The following is a 27,214-nucleotide window of genomic DNA, read 5'->3' as shown; positions in this document are numbered from 1 at the left end:
AGAAAAATATACACCAGGACTTTACCACACCTAACAAAAAGAAGTTCTTTATTTTTAAAAAAAAATCCAAATTATTATAAGACCTAGGGTAACCATGGTGTAAACTATATGATATTGAGTATCTTATGACCCTGGTGATAAGATAACAATCCAATTGAATGAAGATGAACTCATGAAAAAAGAAGGATTATTAAAGATTTGAAAAATAAACACCTAAATTTTCATAAGTAAGTATTAATTTAGTATTTGTGTGAGCTTTAGCTATTAAAGCTTTCCCTGCAGTCTCTGGGCCCTCAGAACCAGCTGTTATAGCTCCCAATGCCTTATTTAATACTCTGTATGCTGGGTATTCAAGAACTAGTTAAGAAACAGTCAAATTTTCTATTTTCTCTGCCAGTATATAATAAAGTCTCTGTTCCAGTGAATGGCTGGACAATTATTTTAATAAAAATGTTGACATAGCTTCATTTTACATTTTTTGCTACTAGCAAGGCTTTCTAAATTCCAGGTAAATCACAAGTCAAACTGAACTATTGTTTGTTTTGTTTGTTTAATGCTCTGTTTCCTTCTAACCTTATTCTTGTCTATCAACCTCAACTCAGTTCCCCAGTGGCTCAGGAAACTCTCAATTGGGATTAAGTAATAGTTTTCACAACCTCTCCCATTCATTAACCCATGTGGACATTCTCAGTCTGTGCACTAGCCTTATTTAAGACCTTCTTAAGTACCATAACCAGCTGCTGGTCTTTGGGTGCACCTAACAACACCTATTTAATCCAGAAATAATATTTCCAAAGAAATCATTTTGCCTATCTCAACGTTCTTCATTAACACAACCTAATTAAGTCTGCTTCTTCTATGACTTCTCCAGAAGAAAACCTGATCTCATTCATAGTAAATATGAACTTTAAAAATCTTTGCTTCTTCTCGCCTTCTGCATATACACAAAGCAGAAAACAGAAAATTGTATATTATCATCCCTTACAGGTTTTTTGTTTTATTAGTGTGTTGAAAACGATACCAGTAAGATAAAGCTAGATCTCCCTGACTCCATCCTCGTCCCCAAGCAATCTATTTGTTTCCAGACTGCTGCTGGATTAATATTTCTTGAAAGCCAACCCGTGTATGTAACTGCATCCCTTAAAATAATTTGAGGGTTCCCCAATGGTTTGAGTAAAATCCACACTCTCTAGTATGATATTCAAAGAGTTTCTTACCTTGGCCCTGGCTATTTCCTGGTGCTGGTGTTCTGGCAAATTCCTGGTGTTCTGGCAAATGTTTAACTCTGGGGTCAGGGGGAGTAGAAGCCCCTGATTTGTAATGTTTACCGGTTTAGGTGGTGTAAATACCGCCCCCCCAAGCCAATTTCAAGCAAAGAAGGTAAAGTCACTGAATAAGAGTTAAGAAGAAATGTTCACAGTTGGCTCTGTAAGCTGGTACAAGATGGATCAAGAATACCACTGCCACCCTACCCTACTCTCAACTTTCTTTTTTTTTCTCATTCTTACTCTTTCTTTTTTTTCTTTTTTCTACTGTCTTAGCAAATTTCAGTTTTACAATACAGTGCTATCAACTATAGTTACCATGTTATATATTAGATCCTCAGACCTTATTTATCTTTTAATTGAAAGTTTGTAGAGATGAATGGATAAAGAAGCTGTGGCACATATATACAATGGAATATTACTCAGCCATAAAAAGAAACAAAATTGAGTTATTTGTAGTGAGATGGATGGTCCTAGAGTCTGTCATACAGAGTGAAATAAGTCAGAAAGAGAAAAACAAATACCGTATGTTAACACATATATATGGAATCTAAAAAAAAAAAAAAAAAAATGGTACTGATGAACCTAGTTGCAGGGCAGGAATAAAGACGTAGACATAGAGAATGGACTTGAGGACACGGGGTGGGAGGGGGAAGCTGGGGCAAAGTGAGAGTAACATCGACATATATACACTACCAGATGTAAAACAGATAGCTAGTGGGAAGCAGCAGCATAGCACAGGGAGATCAGCTCGGTGCTTTGCGATGACCTAGAGGGGTGGGATAGGGAGGGTGGGAGGGAGGCTCAAGAGGGAGGGAATATGGGGACATATGTATGCATATGGCTGATTCACTTTGGTGTACAACAGAAACTAACACAGTATTGTGAAGCAATTGTACTCCAATAAAGATCTATTTAAAAAAAAAAGTTTGTACCCTTTTACCAATCTTTCCGTATTCCCCCACCACAGCAGCCCCTGGCAACCACTTTTCTACTCTCTGTTTCTATGAATCCAACTTTTTTTTTTTTATTCCACATATAATTGCTATCACACAGCATTTGTTTTTCTTTGGCTTATTCCACTTAGCATAGTACCCTCCAGGTTCATCCACATTGTCACAAATGACAGGATTTCCTTCTTTTTTAAGACTGAATAATATTCCATTGTATATATATGCATATATACCACATCTTCTTGATCTATTCATCCATTGATGGACATTCAGGTTTTTTTCCGTGTCTTGGCTTTTGTGAATAGTTCTGCAATGAACACGGAAGTACAAGTATCTCTTAGAGATAATGGTATTGTTTCCTTTGGATAGATACTCAGAAGTGGGATTGCTGGCTCATACGGTAGTTCTATTTTTAATTTCTTGAGGAACCTTCATAGTGTTTACTGGCAGTACCAGTTTACATTCCCACCAAAGGTGTACAAGGGTTCCCTTTTCTTCACATTCTAACAAGTATTTGCTATCTCTTGTCTTTTTGATAATAGCCATCCTAATGTGTATGAGGTGATATCTCATTGTGGTTTTAATTTGCATTTCCCTGATGATTAATGATGTTCAGCAATTTTTCATGTTCCTGTTGGCCATTTGTGTCTTTTTTTGAAAAATGTCTATTCAGGTTCCTTGCCCATCTTTTAATTGTGTTTTGTTTTGCTATTGAGTTGTATGAGCTCCTTGTATATTTTGGACATTAACCCCTTATTGGATATGTGTCAACCTATCATACTTGCAGTTCCCAGAATCCATTGGTCTCTCTCACAATGCTGCCTTAACACATATTATTTCACCTACCTCAAATTCCCTTTAACACTCATTTTGTCAGGTTAACATTTTCTCCCTATTTTTTTGCAACCCATTAAGGCATTTCCTTCCCCAGAAACTCCTCTCTAGCTTTCCCCTAACTTCTCATTCTGGATAAGCTGCCTTTCCTGTGTACTCCAGTTAGTACCCTCTGTTTATTTCTACCATATCTTTTACCATACTTCATAGTATTGATAATATGTTCACTGGTCCTTCATTAGCCCCTTGAAGATATGGCCTATAGCTTTTATCTCCATACCTCTGGTACCTAACAAAATAGCTTGAACAAAATATATATTTATCAAAAGAGCAATTAGTTATGACAAAGCGTCATATTTCAAATAATATAATAAAATCCTGATTAGTAAAAATAATCTTAGATAAAACAGTTTTTCTTTCTCTCCCCCAGATCCCTGAAAACTAATTTATAGAATTGGGGACTTTCCAAGAGTTAAAGAGCACTGAAGAAATTCTGGAAAGTTCTATTCACCATAACCTATGCCCCCTTCCTTACACACACACACACACACACACACACACACACACACGTTCATACTTACACACACTCTCCTCCATCCACCAGTTTGGGATGAAGATGAATCAAAGAACAAAAGAAGAAAAATGAAAGGAGAAGAAAAGATGAAGATAAGGACAGTGAATAGACAGAAATTCCAGAGCTTAGTACTTAATCAAAATTGGGAAAACACAATTAAAGCCATTAAAAAGAGAAAGACAGAGTAACCTCTGTGCTTCTTAAGGCTTTCTCAAGCCTTTCAACAGAGCTTCCCCTTAGAGTGGGTGACACGGTCTGTCTGAGGGACATTAGGCAATGCCTTCTGGTGGTCATTGCTCAAGCAGTGGTACCAGTAGAAGCGCCCTCCCATGATGTTTGCTTTTGGAATCCATAGATTTTCACTACTGACTACCAGTCTATGATTTCAAGTTGAAATGTATGGGCTAAGGAAAAGAAGTTGAGCCTGAAAGTCTTTTTCAATACCACCCTTACTGTGGCCACAGAATCAGACTCCACAGTGGCACCACTTCATAGGCACTAAGTACATGGTTGGTACAGAGAGAAACTTTCTTGAGCTTGGCCTTGATGTAGCTGCAGTAAGATTAGAAGAGAGTTTGGTAAGGGTCTCAGGGACCTTGGCCAGTGAGAAGGGTGGCCCACAGATTGAGGTTCCTGATAAACAGTTCTGGGCAAGAACAAGTGGAGAAGAGGAGTGAAGAGTCTCACTGCACAATGATAAGATGGAAAGAGGGGATAAGAGGTGATGACAGTGATGGCAGGCTAGAATACAGTCATGGGTTTAAACAACATATTGGGGCACAACTGAAGGACTCTGGTTTCATCCATCTTTCACCTCTCCTGGCCTTCCACTAAGACATTCATCAGCCTCTTTCTACTGAGTGTGACACTGTTAGACACATAAATAGACCATGGCTCTTACACTCTACAGGAGGAACTGCTTCTGTTTTATTGATTAGTGCAGGGTAACTGGTGTTCTGTCTTTTGAATATCTCTTACATTTCTATGAGTAAGTACATTAAATTTTTTCTGTTAACTGAATAAAGAAAAGCAGAAAACCTCTGTACACTCAGCATTAAAATCTGCCTCGCTGAGAACAACTTTCTCTATGAATCACTCTGTCACTCCTGAATGTGGTTGAAGGGCAATGTGAAGGCTGCTAACCAAAACCACATGGACTTGGTCTGTTTTAGATCTGATTCACCTTAGGAAATGATGATAAAGAAGCAAACGTTTTAACATTCGGAATTCCAAAGCCCCTATCATTGTAGAATTCTGAGAATTTGAATCCTAAGGATATCTCATGAGGAGAATGGATATATATATTTCACTTATTTATAAATGCATTTGTACACGTGTGTATGTAAGTCCATACACACATACACATAAAATATATTCTGCTCCAAGTTTTTCTCTCTTCCCTTCTATCAAGACCAGGCTCAACTTTAGCCTCTGCCATGAGCCTTCCCCAGCTGTTTAAGCCCACTCTGATCTCATCCTTATCTAATCTTATAGCATATACTACCTGTACCGGTGTTTTCAGAACTTATCTACCAACAGTGTTCTTTATACTGTACTTTGCATTATTAGCTATTTCGTGTGTCTACCTCTTGTCTCCCTGTGTGCACAGTGCCTTCACGGGATATTGAGGGAACAGTCTGGACTACAGGTAGAAGCATTTGCTAGGGTTGGCAAATTATGACATATTTTTGTACACCCAGCAAGTTAAGAATGGTTTTTACATTTTTAAAAGGTTTAAAAAACACACAGACTAAACTAAAATATGCTACAGGGACCCAACGGCACTCAAAAGCTAGGATTTTTGCTCCCTAACCCTTTACAAAAGAAGGGTGCCAATCCCTGCTTTAGAGAATAATGAAAAATAATAGTGGACAGATAACAAGTCTGACCTTACTATCTATAAATAATTCTATTAAATGGGTGTGAGTGTTTCCATTTTAGATTATTTTCTTAATCTAAATAAGAATTTTGGACTTTGTCCTTCTAGGTATTATGAAGACTCATTAGACCAACCAACAAAAATAATAATAACAATAACTATTTAAGTTATTAAGCACAAGGGCATAGACTTAGGCCTTTTTTGTTTGCTTCTGTATTCTTCCAGTTATCCAGAACAGTATTGTGGTATGGTATTACTTTCCTAGAGCTGCCACAACAAATGACCACAAACTTGGTGGCTTAAAACAACAGAAATTTCTTCTCACGTAGTCCTGGAGGCCAAAAGTCTGAAATTAAGATGTCCGTCAAGGCCGTGCTCCCTCTAAAAGTTCTAGGGAAGAATCCTTCCTTGCCTCTTACAGTTCTGGTGGTTCAAGGCATTCCTTAGGTTGTAGCAGCATAACTGCAATCTCTGCCTTCATCTTCACATGGCCATCTTCCCTATGTATTTCTCTGTGTCCTCTCCTTTTCTTGGGAAGACACCAGACATTGGACTTAGGGCTCACACTAAATCCAGGACAATTTCATCTCAAGATTCTTAACTAATTACTTGGAAAGAGCCTATTTCCAAATAAGGTCCCGTTTTGAGGTTCCAGGTGGATATATGACTTTGCGGGGGAACTCTATATTCACCCTACTACAGGCTTAGTAAATATTTTTGAATGACTAAATGAAGGAAGGAAGTGACCATTTAATATACTGCTGGCACTGGATTCATTTCATTTGAACCTGGAAACAATTCCATTAGATAGGTGTGTGTTTTTCCGTTTTACAAGTGAAGAACTGAGGCTTGGAGATCTAAGTATCCTCTCTGAGTTCACACAGACAATAAGGGCAGGGTCATCCCTGAACGCATGCTCTTCTCCACTAGGCTTGTGAGATTACCAATGGACATGACTAAGAAGTGGACTTGAGGAAGGAGATTATGGAATCAAGGAAATCAGACTGTAGGAGGCTAAGTATGAGATTTCCTTTAATTCAGTAGAAAAATTTTTGAGTTGGTAAGTGGATATAAACAATAAAGGAAAAGAAGAAGAGTTTGGCTGTGCCATGCGGTGTGTGGGATCTTAGTTCCCCGACCAGGGATCGAACCCCTGCCCCCTGCAGTGGAAGCACGGAGTCTTAACCACTGGACCGCCAGGGAAGTCCCTAGTCTCACTCCTCTTGCACTTTGGAGCCATTATTAAGTAAAGTAAGGGTCGCTTGAACAAGCAGTGAGACACCAAGTTGGCTAAGTGACTACGGACAGGACACGCTGGACCAAGGGATCATTCACATCCCGGGCGGGACAGAGCAGGATGGCGTGAGATTTCGTCACGTTGCTCAGAACGGCGTGCAATTTAAAACTGATGAGTTGTTGATTTCTGGAATTTTCCACATCCAAAGATGGCTGAGACCTTAGGTTTAGGGAGAGGGTGGCTATTGATGCCATATAGAAATAGGAAGCTAGATGCTGTACAGCAGAAACTGCCACAGCAGTGTAAAGCAACTATACTCCGATTAAAAAAAAAAAGAAAAACAGGAAGCTAGAAAGGGAGTCAGTTTGGAAAGAAAAACCATGAGTTTCAATGTCATCAATGGTACATTCAAACTTGGCCTGAAGGCAATTGCAGAGACTGAGCTGGTCCTCAGAACAGAGAATGCGCTTGGGTGTGTGAAGTTAGGTCATCACCACGAGGCAGCATACATCACCTCGTGAATCGCCAGTGTTGAGCCAGCAGCTGGCTGGCCAGATGCCTGGTTATGCTACGTTCATGACTGTCTGAGGCTCTACACACAGCCCGAGAGGATGCCCTTTTTTCCTTCCTAGAGACAATCAACCTTTCTTTAACTGATCCCCCGTTTTGCTCCTCTGCTAGAACTCCAACTGAGGTTTCAGGCTGTTGAAGCCATGAGGCGAGATCACTTCATCAAGGGGAGTTCATGGCAGCAAAAATACTGAGGAAGCGTCTTTCTTTTAAATCATGACTGAGGCCAACATCAGGCATCCTCTTCATAGCACAAAACAATGTAGTCACATTCTTAGGGTTTGACCACAACATCCTAATAGTCTGGCCTTGCATTAAAGACCCCAAAGGGAAGGGCCCGCTCTGCCAGAGAGCTTCTGCATTTTACAAAGAATTCAGGCTTCAGTGTAAATATCTTAGACATCTGAGTACAGACTGAGAGAAGTTGAACGAAGCATAAGCAGACCCCTAAGTTCAAAGCTTTGTGTCTCTGCCTGCGGTCAGTTCCACACCACCTGCCTCCGAGTCCCATATAACAAAAAGAAGAGAGCACATGAATGAAATTTAGGGAAATAAGCAAAGTGGAGTTCCTGAAATTAAAGCAGTTGAGTTTTTAGCCAACTATATATAAAGCCTTAGGCAAAGAGGGACTTTCTATTTTGAAATACGTATCCCCCTGAAAACCATTATTACATGTCCAAAGAATTTGTACAAAATATAATTATGAATAAAGGTAATATTAAATTGCTTCTGTTAATTTAGTCATGGGCAAGGAGGGGAGAGAGCTGGTATGAGTGAACTGTCAAAGATCTCACAAGATAGTACATTTTAAAAAGTCTATCTGCAAGACTGATTTAAATTATCTATAGATGAGCTAAATTTGTCCTATAGATCAATTAGAAGAATCACTATTTTAAATATATCACATCCTTAATTATACTGAATTAAATGTAATTGCATATTCACTGCATGCATCATAATTTTAATTAGGGGAAACATTTTGAATCAAATACATTGAGGTATATAGCACTTCAGTTTTCTTTTCATAAAAAAAAAAAAGTATACGTCTGAGTCAGGTTAAAAAAATATGTCCAGTGCTTGGGAAAAGGTGAAGAAAAACTAAACTATTGTTTCAAGGCTTATGAATTGTAGAGTAATTCCTATTATTTAGCCCTATGACAGTATATAAGCTTTTAGGTTAAGGAAGCAAGTCTTTAACAAGTTTAAAGAAAAACAGAACAGAATGTTTACCATTGGTTGTCAGAGTTGATGTCGCATAATTATTTTAGAAGAGGATAAACAGTGAAAAGCTAAATGCTTTTCAAAATTTCTTATAGAATAGGCAGATGTATCCAGAATCTGTGTTTTGAAGCAGCCTCTGGTGGTTGGGAGACAGTGATCACTCATGGCATCTTAAACATCGTGAGCAATCATTTGTTCCAACAGTGGGCTGGTGGCAGTCTGGTGATTCCAAGCCCAGGGGGAACTTTGGAAAGTCACCCATGGACCCACAGCATGGTAGAGCTGGAAGAGAACTTTGAAATCAGTTCTCTCAACCTCTCCCTTTACAGACAAGAAGTAGGTAGCCTAGTGTAGTAGTGAAGACCCTAGGGCCAGATGACCTAGGTCATCAACTCAGCAGTCTTGTCCTGCCACTGCTGGTCATGTGACCTTTCAGTGCCTCAGTTTCCTCCTAGGATTGTTAAGAGGATTCAGTGAGTGAATATTTGGAAAGTGCTTAGAACCATGTCTGACACATTGTACACACTATGAACAAATGTTCGTTAAATAAGTAAAGTAAAACTCAGACCCAGAGAGATCACGTGATTTGCCTGAGTTCATGGGACTCATCAAATCCTAGCTGGGGTAGAACCAGTCTTATCGGGTAGGCATGCTAGTTTTTCTTCCCTCCCTGGTCCTTAGACTATCCCTAGAGGGTGCGTTTGCCTCAGAAATACTGTAGGAGCCTATAAGTAAGTAGCACAATGCAGTATAAGGAATACACGGTTTGAAATCAACACCTTGGATTCAAGCTCTGATACTTACTGACAACTCTCTGAACCTCAATTTCCTCACCTGCAGAAATATGGTAATCATAACAAACCCAACTCACAGACTTGTTGAGAGGATCAGATGAGATAGTGTACTTTGAAAACCATAATCCATCATGCAGATGTTATTTAACATCATTACTGTGAGCTCCTGTGAGCTGAGAAAAGCCATGAGAATGTTTCTAACCTGCTTAGGACATCAAGAAGTTGGGGTGGACTCCAGCTTCAAGATGGCGGAAGAGTAAGACGTGGAGATCACCTTCCTCCCCACAAATACATCAAAAATACATCTACATGTGGAACTGCTTCTATACAACACCTACTGAACGCTGGCAGAAGACCTCAGACCTCCCAAAAGGCAAGAAACTCCCCACATAACTGAGTAGGGTAAAAGAAAAAAGAAAAAACAGAGACAAAAGAATAGCGATGGGACCTGCACCACTGGGAGGGAACGGTGAAGGAGGAAAGGTTTCCACACACTAGGAAGCCCCTTCGCGGGTAGAGACTGCGAGTGGCAGAGGGGGGAAGCTTCGGAGCCACGGAGGAGAGCACAGCAACAGGGGTGTGGAGGGCAAAGCAGAGAGATTCCCGCTCAGAGGATCGGTGCCGACCAGCACTCACCAGCCCGAGAGGCTTGTCGGCTCACCCGCTGGGGTGGGCGGGGGCTGGGAGCTGAGGCTTGGGCTTTGGGCTTCGGAGGTCGGATCCCAGGGAGAGGACTGGGGTTCGCTGCGTGAACACAGCCTGAAGGGGACTAATGTGCCATGGCTAGCCGGGAGGGAGTCCGGGAAGAAGTCTGGAGCTGCTGAAGAGGCAAGAGACTTTGTCTTGCCTCTTTGTTACCTAGTGCGCAAGGAGAGGGGATTCAGAGCACCGCGTAAAGGAGCTCCAGAGACGGGCGCGAGCCGCGGCTATCAGCGTGGACCCCAGAGACGGGCATGAGACGCTAGGGCGGCTGCTGCTGCCACCAAGAAGCCTGTGTGCAAGTACAGGTCACTCTCCACACCTCCCCTCCTGGGAGCCTGTGCAGCCCGCCACTGCCAGGGTCCCGTGATCCAGGAACAACTTCCCCGGGAGAAAACACAGCGGCCTCAGGCTGGTGCAATGTCATGCTGGCCTCTGTGGCCACAGGCTCACCCCGCATTCAGTACCCCTGCCTCCCCCCGGCCTGAATGAGCCAGAGACCCCGAATCAGCTGCTTCTTTAACCCCGTCCTGTCTGAGCGAAGGACAGACACCCTCAGGTGACCTACACCCAGAGTCATGGCCAAATCCAAAGCTGAACTCCAGGAGCTGTGCAAAAAAAGAAGAGAAAGGGAAATCTCTCCCAGCAGCCTCAAGAGCAGTGGATTAAATCTGCACAATCAACTTGACGTACCCTGTATCTGTGGAATACCTGAATAGACAACGAATCATCCCAAATTGAGGAAGTGGACTTTGGGAGCAATGATATATATATATTTTCTTTCCCTTTTTCTCTTTTTGTGAGTGTATATGTGTATGCTTCTGTGTGTGATTTTGTCTGTATAGCTTTGCTTTTACCATTTGTCCTAGGGTTCTGTCTGTCCGTTGCTTTTTTTGTTTTGATTTTTTACTATGGTTTTTAGCACTTGTTATCATTGGTGGATTTGTTTGTTGGTTTGGTTGCTCTCCTTCTTTCCTTCTTTTTTTTTTTTTATTTCTTAAAAAAAATTTTTTTAATAATTATTTTTTATTTTTATTTTAATAACTTTATTTTATTTTATTTTATTTTATCTTCTACTTTCTTTCTTTCTTATTTTTCTCCCTTTTATTCTGAGCCATGTGGATGACACGCTCTTGGTGCTCCAGCCAGGCATCAGGGCTGTGCCTCTGAGGTGGGAGAGCCAAGTTCAGGACACTGATCCACAAGAGACCTCCCAGCTCCACGTAATATCAAACAGCGAAAGCTCTCCCAGAGATCTCCATCTCAATGCTAAGACCCAGCTCCACTCAACGACCAGCAAGCTACAGTGCTGGACACCCTATGCCAAACAACTAGCAAGACAGGAACACAACCCCATCCATTAGCAGAGAGGCTGCCTAAAATCATAATAAGGCCACAGACACTCCAAAACACACCAGCAGATGTGGACCTGCCCCCCAGAAAGACAAGATCCAGCCTCATCCACCAGAACACAGGCACTAGTCCCCTCCACCAGGAAGCCTACACAACCCACTGAACCAACCTCAGCCACTGGGGACAGACACCAAAAACAACGGGAACTATGAACCTGCAGCCTGCAAAAAGGAGACCCCAAACACAGTAAGATAAGCAAAATGAGGAGACAGAGAAACACAGAGCAGATGAAGGAGCAAGGGAAAAACGCGCCAGACCTAACCAATGAAGAGGAACTAGGTAGTCTACCTGAAAAAGAATTCAGAATAATGATAGTAAAGATGATCCAAAATCTTGGAAATAGAATGGAGAAAATACAAGAGACGTTTAACAAGGACCTAGAAGAATTAAATAGCAAACAAACAGTGATGAACAACACAATAAATGAAATTAAAAATTCTCTAAAGGGATACATAGCAGAAAAACTGTGGCAGAAGAATGGATAAGTGACCTGGAAGATAAAATAGTGGAAATAACTACTGCAAAGCAGAATAAAGAAAAAAAAGTGAAAAGAATTGAGGACAGTCTCAGAGACCTCTGGGACAACATTAAACGCAACAACGTTCGAATTATAGGGGTCCCAGAAGAAGAAGAGAAAAAGAAAGGGACTGAGAAAATATTTGAAGAGATTATAGTTGAAAACTTCCCTAATATGGGAAAGGAAATAGTTAATCAAGTCCAGGAAGCACAGAGAGTCCCATACAGGATACATCCAAGGAGAAACACACCAAGACACATATTAACCAAACTTATCAAAAATTAAATACAAAGAAAAAATATTAAAAGCAGCAAGGGAAAAACAAATAACACACAATGGAATCCCCATAAGGTTAACAGCTGATCTTTCAGCAGAAACTCTGCAAGCCAGAAGGGAGTAGCAGGACATATTTAAAGTGATGAAGGAGAAAAACCTACAACCAAGATTACTCTACCCAGCAAGGATCTCATTCAGATTTGATGGAGAAATTAAAACCTTTACAGACAAGCAAAAGCTAAGAGAATTCAGCACCACCAAACCAGCTCTACAACAAATGCTAAAGGAACTTCTCTAGGCAGGAAACACAAGAGAAGGAAAAGACCTACAATAATAAACCCAAAACAATTAAGAAGATGGTAATAGGAACATACTTATCGATAATTACCTTAAATGTAAATGGATTAAATGCTCCAACCAAAAGACAAAGACTGGCTGAATGGATACAAAAACAAGACCCGTATATATGCTGTCTACAAGAGACCCACTTCAAACCTAGGGACACATACAGACTGAAAGTGAGAGGAGGGAAAAAGATATTCCATGCAAATGGAAATCGAAAGAAAGCTGGAGTAGCAATTCTTACGTCAGACAAAATAGACTTTAAAACAGACTATTACAAGAGACAAAGAAGGACACTACATAATGATCAAGGGATCAATCCAAGAAGAAGATATAACAATGGTAAATATTTATGCACCCAACATAGGAGCACCTCAATACACAAGGCAAATACTAACAGCCATAAAAGGGGAAATCGACAGTAACACAATCATAGTAGGGGACTTTAACACCCCACTTTCACCAATGGACAGATCAGCCAAAATGAAAATAAATAAGGAAACACAAGCTTTAAATGATACATTAAACAAGATGGACTTAGTTGATATTTATAGGACATTCCATCCAAAAACAACAGAATACACGTTCTTCTCAAGTGCTCATGGAACATTCTCCAGGATAGATCATCTCTTGGGTCACAAATCAAGCCTTGGTAAATTTAAGAAAATTGAAATTGTATCAAGTATCTTTTCCGACCACAACGCTATGAGACTAGATATCAATTACAGGGAAAAATCTGTAAAAAATACAAACACATGGAGGCTAAACAGTACACTACTTAATAACCAAGAGATCACTGAAGAAATCAAAGAGGAAATCAAAAAACACCTAGAAACAAATGACAGTGAAAACACGACGACCCCAAAACCTATGGGATGCAGCAAAAGCAGTTCTAAGAGGGAAGTTTATAGCCATACAATCCTACCTTAAGAAACAAGAAACATCTCAAATAAACAACCTAACCTTACACCTAAAGCAATTAGAGAAAGAAGAACCCCAAAGTTAGCAGAAGGAAAGAAATCATAAAGATCAGATCAGAAATAAATGAAAAAGAAATGAAGGAAACAATAGCAAAGATCAATAAAACTAAAAGCTGGTTCTTTGAAAAGATAAACAAAATTGATAAACCATTAGCCAGACTCATCAAGAAAAAAAGGGAGAAGACTCAAATCAATAGAATTAGAAATGAAAAAGGAGAAGTAACAACGGACACTGCAGAAATACAAAGGATCATGAGAGATTACTACAAGCAACTATATGCCAATAAAATAGACAATCTGGAAGAAATGGACAAATTCTTAGAAATGCACAACCTTCCAAGACTGAACCAGGAAGATATAGAAAATATGAACAGACCAATCACAAGCACTGAAATTGAAACTGTGATTAAAAATGTTCCAACAAACAAAAGCCCAGGACCAGTTGGCTTCACAGGGGAATTCTATCAAACATTTAGGGAAGAGCTAACACCTATCCTTCTCAAACTCTTCCAAAATATAGTAGAGGGAGGAACAGTCCCAAACTCATTCTATGAGACCATCGTCACCCTGATACCAAAACCAGACAAAGATTTCACAAAAAAAGAAAACTACAGGCCAATATCACTGATGAACATAGATGCAAAAATCCTCAACAAAATAGTAGCAAACAGAATCCAACAGCACATTAAAACGATCATATGCCATGATCAACTGGGGTTTATCCCAGGACTGCAAGGATTCTTCAGTGTACGCAAATCAAGCAATGTGATACACCATATTAACAAATTGAAGGAGAAAAACCATATGATCATCTCAATAGGTGCAGAGAAAGCTTTTGACAAAATTCAACACTTATTTATGATAAAAACCCTCCAGAAAGTAGGCATAGAGGGAACTTTCCTCAACATAATAAAGGCCATATATGACAAACCCACAGCCAACATCGTCCTCAGTGGTGAAAAACTGAAACCATTTCCACTAAGATCAGGAACAAGACAAGGTTGCCCACTCTCACCACTATTATTCACCATAGTTTTGGAAGTGTTAGCCACAGCAATCAGAGGAGAAAAAGAAATAAAAGGAATCCAAATCGGAAAAGAAGAAGTAAAGCTGTCACTGTTTGCAGATGACATGATACTATACACAGAGAATCCTAAAGATGCTACCAGAAAACTACTAGAGCTAATCAATGAATTTGGTAAAGTAGCAGGATACAAAATTAATGCACAGAAAACTCTTGCATTCCTACACACTAATAATGAAAAATCTGAAAGTGAAATTAAGAAAACACTCCCATTTACCATTGCAACAAACAGAATAAAATATCTAGGTATAAACTTACCTAAGGAGACAAAAGACCTGTATGCAGAAAATTATAAGACACTGATGAAAGAAATTAAAGATGATACAAATAGATGGAGAGATATACCATGATCTTGGATTGGAAGAATAAACATTGTGAAAATGACTATACTACCCAAAGCAATCTACAGAGTCAATGCAATCCCTATCAAACTACCACTTGCATTTTTCACAAAACTAGATCAAAAAATTTCACAACTGGTATGGAAACACAAAAGACCCCGAATAGCCAAAGCAATCTTGAGAAAGAAAAACGGAGCTGGAGGAATCAGGCTTCCTGACTTCAGACTATACTACAAAGTTACAGTAATCAAGACAGTATGGTACTGGCACAAAAACAGAAATATAGATCAATGGAACAGGATAGAAAGCCCAGCGATAAACCCACGCACATATGGTCACCTTATCTTTGATAAAGGAGGCAAGAATATACAGTGGAGAAAAGACAGCCTCTTCAATAAGTGGTGCTGGGAAAACTGGACAGCTACATGTAAAAGAATGAAATTAGAACACTCCCTAACACCATACACAAAAATAAACTCAAAATGGATTAAAGACCTAAATGTAAGGCCAGACACTATCAAACTCTTAGAGGAAAACATAGGCAGAACACTCTATGACATAAATCACAGCAAGATCCGTTTTGCCCCACCTCCTAGAGAAATGGAAATAAAAACAAAAGTAAACAAATGGGACCTAATGAAAGTTAAAAGCTTTTGCACAGCAAAGGAAACCATAAACAAGACAAAAAAACAACCCTCAGAATGGGAGAAAATATTTGCAAATGAAGCAACTGACAATGGATTAATCTCCAAAATTTACAAGCAGCTCATGCAGCTCAATAGCAAAACAAACAACCCAATCCAAAAATGGGCAGAAGACTTAAATAAACATTTCTCCAAAGAAGATACACAAATTGCCATCAAACATATGAAAGAATGCTCAACATCATTAATCATTAGAGAAATGCAAATCAAAACTACAATGAGGTAGCACCTCACACCGGTCAGAATGGCCATCATCAAAAAATCTACACACAATAAATGCTGGAGAGGGTGTGGAGAAAAGGGAACCCTCTTGCACTGTTGGTGGGAATGTAAATTGATACAGCCACTATGGAGAACAGTATGGAGGTTCCTTAAAAAACTAAAAATAGAACTACCATATGACCCAGCAATCCCACTACTGGGCCTATACCCTGAGAAAACCATAATTCAAAAAGAGACATGTATCTAAATGTTCATTGCAGCTTTATTTACGGTAGCCAGGACATGGAAGCAACCTAAGTGTCCATCAACAGATGAATGGATAAAGAAGATGTGGCACACATGTACAATGGAATGTTACTCAACCATAAAGAGAAACGAAATTGAGTTATTTGTAGTGAGGTGGATGGACCTAGAGTCTGTCATGCAGAGTGAAGTAGGTCAGAAAGAGAAAAACAAATACTGTATGCTAACACATATATATGGAATCTAAAAAAAAAAAAAAAATTGTCATGAAGAACCTAGGGGCAAGATGGGAAGAAAGACACAGACCTACTAGAGAATGGACTTGAGGATATGGGGAGGGGGAAGGGTAAGCTGGGACAAAGTGAGAGAGTGGCATGGACATATATACACTGCCAAACGTAAAATAGCTAGTGGGAAGCAGCCGCATAGCACAGGGAGATCAGCTCGGTGCTTTGTGCCCACCTAGAGGGGTTGGAGGGAGGGAGATGCAAGAGGGAAGAGATATGGGGACATATGTATATGCATAACTGATTCACTTTGTTATAAAGCAGAAACTAATACACCATTGTAAAGCAATTATACTCCAATAAAGATGTTAAAAAAAAAAAAAGAAGCTGGGGTGGAGAGAGTACTTAATAGGCTCTCTTCACTTTCTTACTTCCCATTTATTCACTGTTTTCTTTTAAAATTTATTTTTATAATGATATAGTAATATATAAAAAAGAATAATGTACTGTATACATGTATGTGTTGTGAGTGTGTATGAAAAATAAAACAAATACTGATTCTCTACCACGAAACTTAAAGACGAGAATATTACCAGTGCCTTTGAAGGCCCCATGTGTCCCACCCAGTCATATTCCTACCCTCCTGCCCCAGATAAGTGGGTAAACAGCAATTGTGAATTGTTTGTTCATCTTTCCCTTGCCTTTACTTGTGCTACACATGTGTATATGCCTAAACAACATATTGTACTGGATGATTTTATTTCTTATTTCTTTTTCCCTCTTGACTCAAATATCTTGAGCTGTATGGTATCTTACTGTGCCCTTGTACTATCCACTATTCTTATTCTTTGTCACTATTTCCCCTCCCCCATCCAATAAAACACATTACTTCTTTTATTTATTTATTTATTTATTTTTAGCTGCGTTGGGTCTTAGTTGCTGCGCAGGCTTTCTCTAGTTGCAGCGAGCGGGGGCTACTCTTCGTTGCGGTGCACGGGCTTCTCATTGCGGTGGCTTCTCTTGTTGCGGAGCATAGGCTCTAGGCGCATGGGCTTCAATGGTTGTGGCACATGGGCTCAGTAGTTGTGGCTCGCGGGCTCTAGAGCACAGGCTCAGTATCTGTGGCGCACGGGCTTAGTTGCTCCGCGGCATGTGGGATCTTCCTGGACCAGGGATCGAACCGTGTCCCCTTCATTGGCAGGCGGATTCTTAACCACTGCACCACCAGGGAAGTCCCAAAACACATTACTTCTGTCATTCAAAAGACGTCGTAAAGAGAGACTTTAGGAGAGAGCCAGGCTTCAGGTTTACATGAGCAGGGAGTGGGTGTCAGTGGCCAGCGGGTGGGGGCCATCAGCTGCCAAAGTAAATGCAAGAATCCAAAATTGGGAAGGGTCTTGTGTCAGGATAGCCACTCTGAGATTCCCGTGGTGTCCTAGATGGTCACCTGACCATCTTAATGGAAAATCTTAATGCCTTAGTGGAAAAAATTCTAAGCATGTTAATCGAGGCAGGTTAGGATGTCATACTAAGGAGACCGGACTTTTCCTGCAGGCCTTTGGGAAGCAATTAAAATTTTGAAGAAGGAAGTAACTGCTTCAAGGCAGATGAGATGGGAGACAGGAAGGCCAGTGAGGAACACCTATCCTGGGGCAGGCGTGCAGGGGTGGCTGGAGGGCTGCACAGGAGAGACACTGCAGACAGAGTAGAGCGAGACCTAGCAACTGCTTGGATGTGAGAGATGCTGGAGAAAGAGGAGTGGGTGATGGCTGAAATTTCAAGTGACCGGGATGGAAACACCGTAATGTTCGTTAACCAAAATAGGTGACAAAGAGGTAAATTTGAGAGCCATGCTAACTAGAACAGGCCAAAATGCTAGTGGTCATCTCTGTGCCATGGCCCAGAAAATAATGATTAATTCCAACCTTTCTCTCAGAAAAGGAATCAGTGGTGGGCAAATCTATCAGTACATTTCCTTCTTTGAAGCGTTGTGGGTTTTCGTGTTAAATGATAACTTTCGTTAAGTGATTCCAACTCTCTCAGAGTTACAACTTCCCTAACTTTCAGTTTCTCATACATAAAGTGAGGGACTGGAGTAAGATGGTCTCTAAGGCCCTTTCCGTTTTTGTAATTGTACAACTCTCTGAACTTTGCCCAGAATAGTAAACAGTAGCAAAAGCAATTCATGAGCTTGAGAGTCAGAGAGAATTAAATTCGAATGCCTGTTCCAGTGTGAACCTGTGGCCGCCACCTTTGGCTGCCCTGCGTCTCCTCCTGAAACTCAATGTGATAAAACCTCACAGGGCTGCTGTGAGTCTGCTTGTACGTGAAAATGCCCAACTCAGTGCCTGGCACAGTGTAGGTGCAGGGTAAAGATTGATTTCCTCCCTCCCTTCCTTCCTTCCTTCCTTCTTCCTCCCTTTGTTACCAAAGAGAGAGCATTAGTCTGGCTCCTCAACTGGTGCTGGGGGAAAACTTTCTCTGTAGGCTCTTCTGCAACGCCCCAAAGCAGCTGTTGTACCAGAGAACTGCTTTTCACCAGCTACGTTCACTTTTACCCCAAAACACGAGACCTTCGGCTTTAAGAGAAGCACGAGTGGCAAGGAGACCCCCAGCAGTGGGTCTATAGTTGTTCTTCCAACTGGACGCAATCCCACTCCAACATCACACCAGGAACTGTGTGTAAAGTGGTGAGGAGTCACCCCATCTTTCCTGCACAAATGAGCAACAAACACATTCACTCGTTATCTGTAAGGGACATGGTGAATCAGATGGAGTATTTACACGATACTTTACCTTTGCAATGCTGAGAGTTTAAACCAAGGCTCCCTCTAATAGTTAAAGGTCTACTATTCAAGCATAACGACAGCCCGCAGCTCTGTAAGCCAGTTCCTGCCACCCTGACCCCAGGCGTCGAGTTTATCAGGATTCTCAGCAGGAAGAGACAAGGAGTAGTCCCCCTCTCCTGCAGTGAACACTGGAATGTTACATTTTCCTCGAAGTTAGTGCCTCTCTCCTGCAGATCTCAGTTGTGGAGAAAATGAAAAAGAAAAAAGTTGGGGTCCCCTGGCTTCTGAAATTTGAATGCCACTTGAACCTGACATGATGTTTGGTTTTTGGCTCCATTGCACAATTTTTTAAGATCAAGGAGTTCTGTACATCCTATTCCAACATTGTGCAGTGTTTCTATACTTTGGAATTTGTTTGTGGGGGGGAGGTGGGGGACGGGAATCCCTCTCAGTCCTTGAGGAAGTACCATTTAGAGACCTTACTGTTTCCTGAAGGAGAAGCCTTGAAGTGTGGAATATAAATATTGCATTAACTCTGATGCAGAGTTCTACACTTATTAAGCCTTACATGTGAGAAAACAGACACATAGAAGCTAAAGTTCTGGTCCTGTTTCTCTCCCTTCATTTAGAAAAGATCAGTGAGGTCCTGCAGGTTTGCAGACACTCTGAGATGCATCTAACCTCTGTTCTCCAGCTCGCCCTATTCAGCAAGACAGACCACAAAGCAAGCTGGGTAGGCAAATGAGCTTTATCCCTCGTTACTTTGCAAATGCATTAATTTTTCAGCAGGCAGTTGTTAAATACCTACAGTGTGCTAGGCAGTGTACACAGTGGGGATAAAAGATAAATGAGACAATTCCTGGACTCTTGTTGATAGTAGGCTGCTACTAGTTTACAACCTAAGACTCTACTCCACAATTTGCCAATTGTTTTATATCCTGATGAATCCATCATAACTCCACCAGCACCAAACCCCAAGTCAAGTCTGAGACTTTAAAGTTCCCAGAATGCCACCTAGACATAGGAAAAAAGTGAGAACAAGAAATGAACAAAATCACAGAAGCTGACTCTGAAGAGCAGCCACCTCTATGACGGAATACTTCAGAAGGCCTTTGGTTTAAAAATGTCCTCTGCTCCTTTAAGAAGCTTCCCTGGTTCTAGCACTCTCTGCAAAATGGATGACTGATCACCAGTGGAAACTTAATTACCAATTAATTGGTAACTATTGAACTGACAGTACATCTCACTTATCTGCTACTCCTCAGAGCAATCTATAGCACTTTAGTGAAGAAAAGTTTCTAATTAAATAGTAAAATAGCACTCACAAATATATCAAAAAATGTCTAGAACTAGAACATCTTATTAAAAGTCATAGGTTTAGCATCTCTGAGACTCTCTGTTTGCTAACTTATCACCACTTAAAATAAAAAAGTAGTTGTTGCTATATAAAACAGGATGTTAGGTGATATTTAACCCTAAAAGTTAATAGATGTAAGAACTTTGCATTCTATGTGACAGAAGTTTGACATTAAGGAGTAAGGTTATTTTACATAAGGGTAACTAAATTTTTTATTTCAGTTTGTTCTTAAGCACTAAGTTGATTTGAAATATGCTCTAACAACTTTCTGATTATTACAAATATAATAGGACAATAATAGAACATCTCTAATCTTCAAATCATTTTCCTGGACTTGTAGCTACATACAAAGATGTGTAAAACTGAGCTTTTTCTCTCTTTCTTCAAGTTAGACTTTGTCTTCTTTATACACCTTCTTGCCCCCCATTATCTGCCCCAAAGTTACCAATTTGCAATTATCTTGTCAAGACAGTCGGGGTCAGTCACTCCATTTGTCCCTTATAAACTCATAAACTATCCCTATTCCTGAAAAAAAAAATAGCTTTAGTAATATTGGTTCATATCTTCACACTCATTCCCCATCTACCCATAATTGATTTACTTACTTGTTCATTCATTCAATTAGTATTTATTAAACATCTACTATGTGTGATATTTCATCTACTACTCGCAATACAGTGGTAAACAAGCAGGGTCCCTAAAGACAGGGAGCCACTTGGGAGAAGTCTCACATCACTCTTATATCACACAAGCGAATAGTAGTTGCAGCTATAACGAGTGCTATTTCACATAGTAAATGGTATTATGACAGTCTATAATAGAAGCATTTGACCTAGATATTGGGGTCAGGGCAGGCCTTCTGAGGAACTGATGACAAGCTGAGATCTGAAGGAGGCATAGGAGTTAACAAGGTGAATGGAGGTGGAAGGAGCTTTCCAGGCAGAGGGAACAGCATGTGCAGAGGCCCTGTCCTGGAGGACACATGGCTATTTAGAGAACTAAGAGAAGGCCAGCTCACTGGAACATAGGGAGCAAGGAAGAACACGGTGCAGGGTGAGTCTGGAGAATCTGAGCAGGAACCAGATGATGCAGGATCCAATGGGGCATGTTAAAAGTTTTGTCCTTGATCCGAAGAGCAATGGGGAAATGGTCAGTGTTTTAAGCAGAGTGACATGATGAGATTTGTGGTTTAAAAAGAAAATTTGGCTGCAGTGTGGAGAATGGACCTAGAAAGAGATTGGACGGGGCAGGTCCAGTTAAGAAGCCATTGTCATAGTCCAGGAAAGGATGGAGGTGCCTTGGATGAAGGTTGCCATGGTAGAGACAGAGAAAACTGTAGAGACCCAGGAGATACTTAGAAAGTGCAATTGATGGGAATTGGTGATGGACTGTGTATGGGGAGGAATGAGGGATGACACTTAGATTTCTGACTTGTGCACCTGGAGAAATGGTGGAGCCATTTGCTGGGGTGCATTATATCACAAGGTCAGACATGGGGGAAGATTGTGGTTTCTACTTGGTCATGTTGAGCCTGAGGTCTTTGAGACATCTGAGTTCAGATTTCATAGGCAGTTTGATAAATGCACAGTCAGCTCAGAGGAGCAAGTTAGCCTGGAGGTACAAATGTGAGTGTCAACTAAATAGAGTAAAACTGAGATATCCTGGGTGGGGAGTATGAAGAGTGAGCAGAGGAGCAGCCCTAGGATGGAGCCTTGAGAAACTCTAACATTGACAGGCAAGCATGGATGGTCCTGCAAAGGAGACAAATGTTACAATCTGAGAAGTAGTAGAAGGAAAACCAGGAGACTGAAGTGTCAAGGTGAAGGGAGGGATCCATAGTACTTAAATTGTCATGTATTAGTGAACAATATTCTTTAAATCCTTTCACTTAAAGCTAAAAGATAAATACTTGATTTGGTGGTAATTGCCTTTTAGTTAGCTGGTTAACAAAGCAGTTGATGTACAACTTTTACATTTTTTGAGCCTTTCGCCATAATGAGGACAAATACTCTTGTGTTCTCTGTGCTGGGTTCTATTATAAGAGATTTCTGTAAACTAGCTCATTTAATCTTTACAACAGCTCTGTAAGGTAAGTACATTTCTGTAATTCTCTCCATTTTACAAATGGAGGAACTGTAACAGAGATAACATGAATTTCACAAACACAGAGAGGTTATAGAAATTACATACAACGAGTAGCCATTAAGGACCAGGGTTTGATGCAGGCACCTAGGTCTGGAGTCTGTGCTCTGCTGCTTCCCCATGAATTGTCCCCACCACCCCACTGCGCACAAATGCACAAAGGAACACATTTTAAAATATAATGTCCTAGTGTGATTCTGACATTTATGATTATTCCAGTTGATATTCATCTCATTGGACTTGCCTGCTAGAAGCATTACCTTTATGTCCAGGCCTGAAACATTCGTAGTTTTGTTTTTCTTTTACTAGCACCAGCTAAGTTCCATTTTTATGTACGTACATATCAAACCATGATACAAACTGTGAGGGAGAGATTTGCCCCTAGTTTTAGAGTCTATATATACACAGCAGTACCTACTGATACTAGAATCATTTAGGTCACTAGAATTGTTTCTGCCTCTCTGGGACTATTTGTCTATTTGCAAACTGTCTGTTATCCTTGCCATTACCTCCAAGCTCTAAAAAGACACACCAAAAAGTTTCTTAATAGCTTGCTCACATCTGGACTCACATTAATTCTATGACCATATTTTATTCCAGACACTTCTGAGAAATTCATCAGGCTGCGAAGTGCGCAGTGATGAATACCGAACGGAGTTTACCACAGCTTTGCAGCGCGTTGACTTATTCATGGGCCAGTTCAACCAAGTCCTCTTAACATCTATATCCACCTTTATTAAAGGAGACCTCACCATCGCTAATCTTGGAACGTCAGAGGGTCGATTCATGCAGGTACATACTTTCTGAGAGTGGCTGTGTCTGTTTTATCCGGTGTTATGCAATTAATTTCCCTCTCTTTTTACAGTAAGGTGTTTGCAAATACTGTAAGTGAAAATCACAGTGGAAGCTAGAGGCATAGACTGAAAGCAAAACAATGAAGCTGGTCCACTTTTTATGAAGTGTATGACCTTTTTTTGTTGTTAAATTCTTAAAGCTTTCAGTTTAAATGTGGTTGCTTTAATTTTCTTGCCTGGAATGGTTTGGGTTTTTCTTTTTTCCATTCATGATTTCTATCACATGATTGGAAAATAAAATGAAACAATTAAAGCACTTCCAGGCGATGTTTTCCTATTTCAAGGGAAGCTACGGATCAAAAGAGAGCTATTGTGTGAACCGTGCGTCTCCATGAGAAGAAACATTCACATCATTGAGAAATACTGGCAGGAGTTAGGAAGGGACGTTATCATCAAAATCCCATTGTAACTCCAGTTCTCCTGATTCTGCAAAATGATGGGGTCAGACACAAAGAAGTGCAGACACTGGGAAAAAAAGATCCGGATTTTGTTAAGAAATGCCTCTAATGGATAGCAACAGTATTTCCATACAATAAAAGTTCACATTTCAGACTTGCAGTTATCATGTCTCCTAGATACAAGAACCCTAGCACTTTGCAGAAATTAAAATGCTCTCATGTTGGGTCTGTTTTACTGCTTTAATAGTTATTGGTAGTGCTTTCAACATGAGTTCATTAGTAGATTCTTGGTTAATGCACAGTGACGATGGTATATATGGAAATGTTGACTTTCCACAAAGACTAGAAATTTCTTTTAAAGAAAGATGTTTATTTCATAATCATCTGACATAATTAACAGCCCAGTCTGGCAATGACTTTTAGTAAACGAATTGAGGATGATGATGCTTTCCTATGACTTGCCCATCTGTACATTTTCTATCTGTATTCTTTAACAAATATATTTTTTACAAGTTACTACTGTCTTTATAGCAGTCTGGGTACTGATCAAATGTTTTTCTTGTACTAGTGGGCATGGTGGAATTTTTTCAAAATCATGAAACGTGTAAATAAAACTTTCCCACCTCAAAATGAATCATATATTGTAGATCCTGTTATCTAAATAACCCCACACTTGGTCTCCCCTCCTCCCATTGCTTCACAATTAACTATACTTTTTCTCCCACCACCCCCAGCCCAGTGTTCTTATTTACCCACTTCAGAGCATTCAGTGCTGTCCTTAACTCCTCAAAATGTGAAGGAGAGATGCCCAGTCTCCTCCCACACAGACAAGCACTCTAACATATTTGAAATATGATCATATCTATTATCCTTGTAAAATGTGTTTGTTATGTGGTGTTTATATGCGTTTTTAGTTTACATTGATGTTATTCTGTAGAATTCCAAGAAAAATCTGAAGGAGGATGACTGAATTCATCTATTGAATTCCTATTGTGTTCACTACGTTGATTTGCTTCCCTTTTTTTTCTGCTTTTCTTTTTTTCTTAATTGTCTAATACCTCACCAATCCAGTTCCATATTAATAAGCTTTCTACAGTCACTTTAGGTCTGACACTTTTTCACATCATAAGGTTCCTGGCCTATTTCCAGATTCTGAAGTTCTAATAAAATTCCATTTTTAGATAGATTGCTTTAATAGCTAAGTAAATTCTACTGTGTGACAGATTTCACAACCCAAGTGATATGTTATATACATCAGTCTCATTATAGTAGAAATGCTTTAACATTTCTATTAAAAATGTAACAAATGTTTTATTCTTGTCTCCCAGCATTTTCATAAAAGAAGCCATAGTACACCTTTGCATCCATAACACCAAAGATGAAAATAAGTATATAAGTAGATATTTATTTTATGAAAAGCACTGATATCCTTGATTTTTTTTTTAAAACCAGGTGGCTCTTAATTCATCAAATATGTATCAAGAATGTACTAACTTTGCTTTACTAGGCAAGTAAGTGCAGCAAAGGAAGCAGTGACACAGAACCTGCCTCTGAGGAACTAAAATTTCAGTAGGGGGAATAAAAACATGTATCTGACACGAAGAGCAGAGAAAACAAAGACATAAAAAACACAGGGCTGCTGAGACCCACAGAGAGAGGATCTATTTCTCTGACACTTGCCTAAAAGAATTCCATTTAGTAAAATTTTATGTAAATAAACCTAAACCATTTAAAGGATCAAAGAATCAACATCCCTGAAATCCAGTTTGTTTACAGCAAATAATGTGGAGGCGGAGTCAGGAATGCAGCAAAAATTTGGGGACCATCCAGCTTAATCTATCCAAGCAGTAACCTACCAAGTTCTGTAAATGTTTTGACTGCACTGAAGTGCTGAATCTGTGGCCAAGCCTAAGTTTCTACAACCCGTGTTTTAATAATATTATGAAGTTTCTGTTACAATATAGAAGGGACATAATTTTCCCAAAGACAGCTGCCATACATGAAAAGGAATAGAAAAATGATTTTACTTCCTTCCTACCCTGAAGCCTAAAGGCAAAGTTGCTTTGCAAATGTTTTCTCCCAAGAGTTTGCAGCTGTTTCTGCCTTTCCTATTGTGCTTATGTTCAACTCTGGCTGGGAATACAAGCTTCAGCCCCAGCTGTCGGGTGTAAAGTGAATCAGGTATTTCACAGTGGTTATTTGATTAGAAAGAATTATATTGTTTAGCTAACAATATTATACGTATGGAAGAGAAGACATTTTTGACATGTTTTTAACATTTAAACGTGTAACTTACACAGGTGCAGCTATGTCTAAATATACTAATATGTACATACATTCAAGTCTATCTGTAGAGCTATGTCAGTGTAGATATAGATTTCAAAAACAGTTTTTATTTGTGTGGTCACTCTGGGATGCTCTGAAGTAAAATAATATGATAAGCAATGTTTGAGATAGTATAAGTAAACAGTAAGAACACGCCTTCTTACGAATTTTGGAGGCAGAGCGGATGTAGAAAAGAACAAGGCTGGGGAACATGAGCACAGTGTGCAGGGCTACATGGGAGAGGGAAGCAGGATACTCATGAAGATCACAGGACTAATCACAGGGATTGCCCACATCTCCCCTTCTGAGCTCCTCATCTAATCTACATCCAAAAAACAATACTTGCTTGATTTTTTTTTTTACAGCACTTATATAAGGCCTTTAATCTCTAGATGCAAGCATCGTTATTAAAATATTTGTGCATGACTGTCAGGCCAGGGAGAGCAAGTGGATGGGGGTGGGGTGGGAGTGGGGAGGCACTTTCAAGACTTGTTGCAAGTTCAGCTCCACATTCACCAGGCAGCTACCTTGTCTGTATACAGTGGCCACTGCCTGAGCACTGTCACAGATTTCATTAGGTTCTTTGGCATTATCCTTGCTCTTCTCCCATCACCCTTTCCCCTCTCCCCAATTCCTTGATGCTGTTACCACCCATAACCCCTTTTCTCTTGTGCCTCTTAACTGGACTAGTTGGTCTTAAGCAAGAAACTTCAAGAGGTAGGGACCACCTAAAAAGACATCGTTAGTTCATGATCATTACTTATGACGATTACTTAAAGGATTATGTTAGTAATCAGTGAACTTGACAATAATTACTCACTTCTAGTAAGAAGAATCAATTCATCTATTGACCTCCTGTCTCTAAATTTCTGCAATTCCTGTGCTGCCATCATGGCATGTCAGTGCTTTGTGCTGGAAGCCTGCAGCATACATTTCATCTGGGATTACTGCTATTTTAGACTATGTAGACACAG

At 40.0% G+C, this 27,214-nt stretch overlaps 1 protein-coding gene across 2 annotated transcripts in view; it reads left to right on the top strand.

Moving 5' to 3' along the window:
• Positions 1-27,214, top strand: part of MET (MET proto-oncogene, receptor tyrosine kinase) — a 126,046-nt gene that overhangs the window by 44,331 nt on the left and 54,501 nt on the right. For both annotated transcript variants that reach the window (XM_059933547.1, XM_059933546.1), the window contains exon 3: positions 23,264-23,455. In XM_059933547.1, the coding sequence (XP_059789530.1) occupies positions 23,264-23,455 (192 nt within the window). The remainder of the gene's footprint in view (positions 1-23,263; positions 23,456-27,214) is intronic.

The sequence above is a fragment of the Balaenoptera ricei genome, chromosome 9 (genome assembly GCF_028023285.1).
Source record: "Balaenoptera ricei isolate mBalRic1 chromosome 9, mBalRic1.hap2, whole genome shotgun sequence".
NCBI lineage: Eukaryota > Metazoa > Chordata > Mammalia > Artiodactyla > Balaenopteridae > Balaenoptera > Balaenoptera ricei.
The sequence above is the reverse complement of the archived record's forward strand: the minus strand, read 5'-3'. Positions and strand labels throughout refer to the sequence as shown.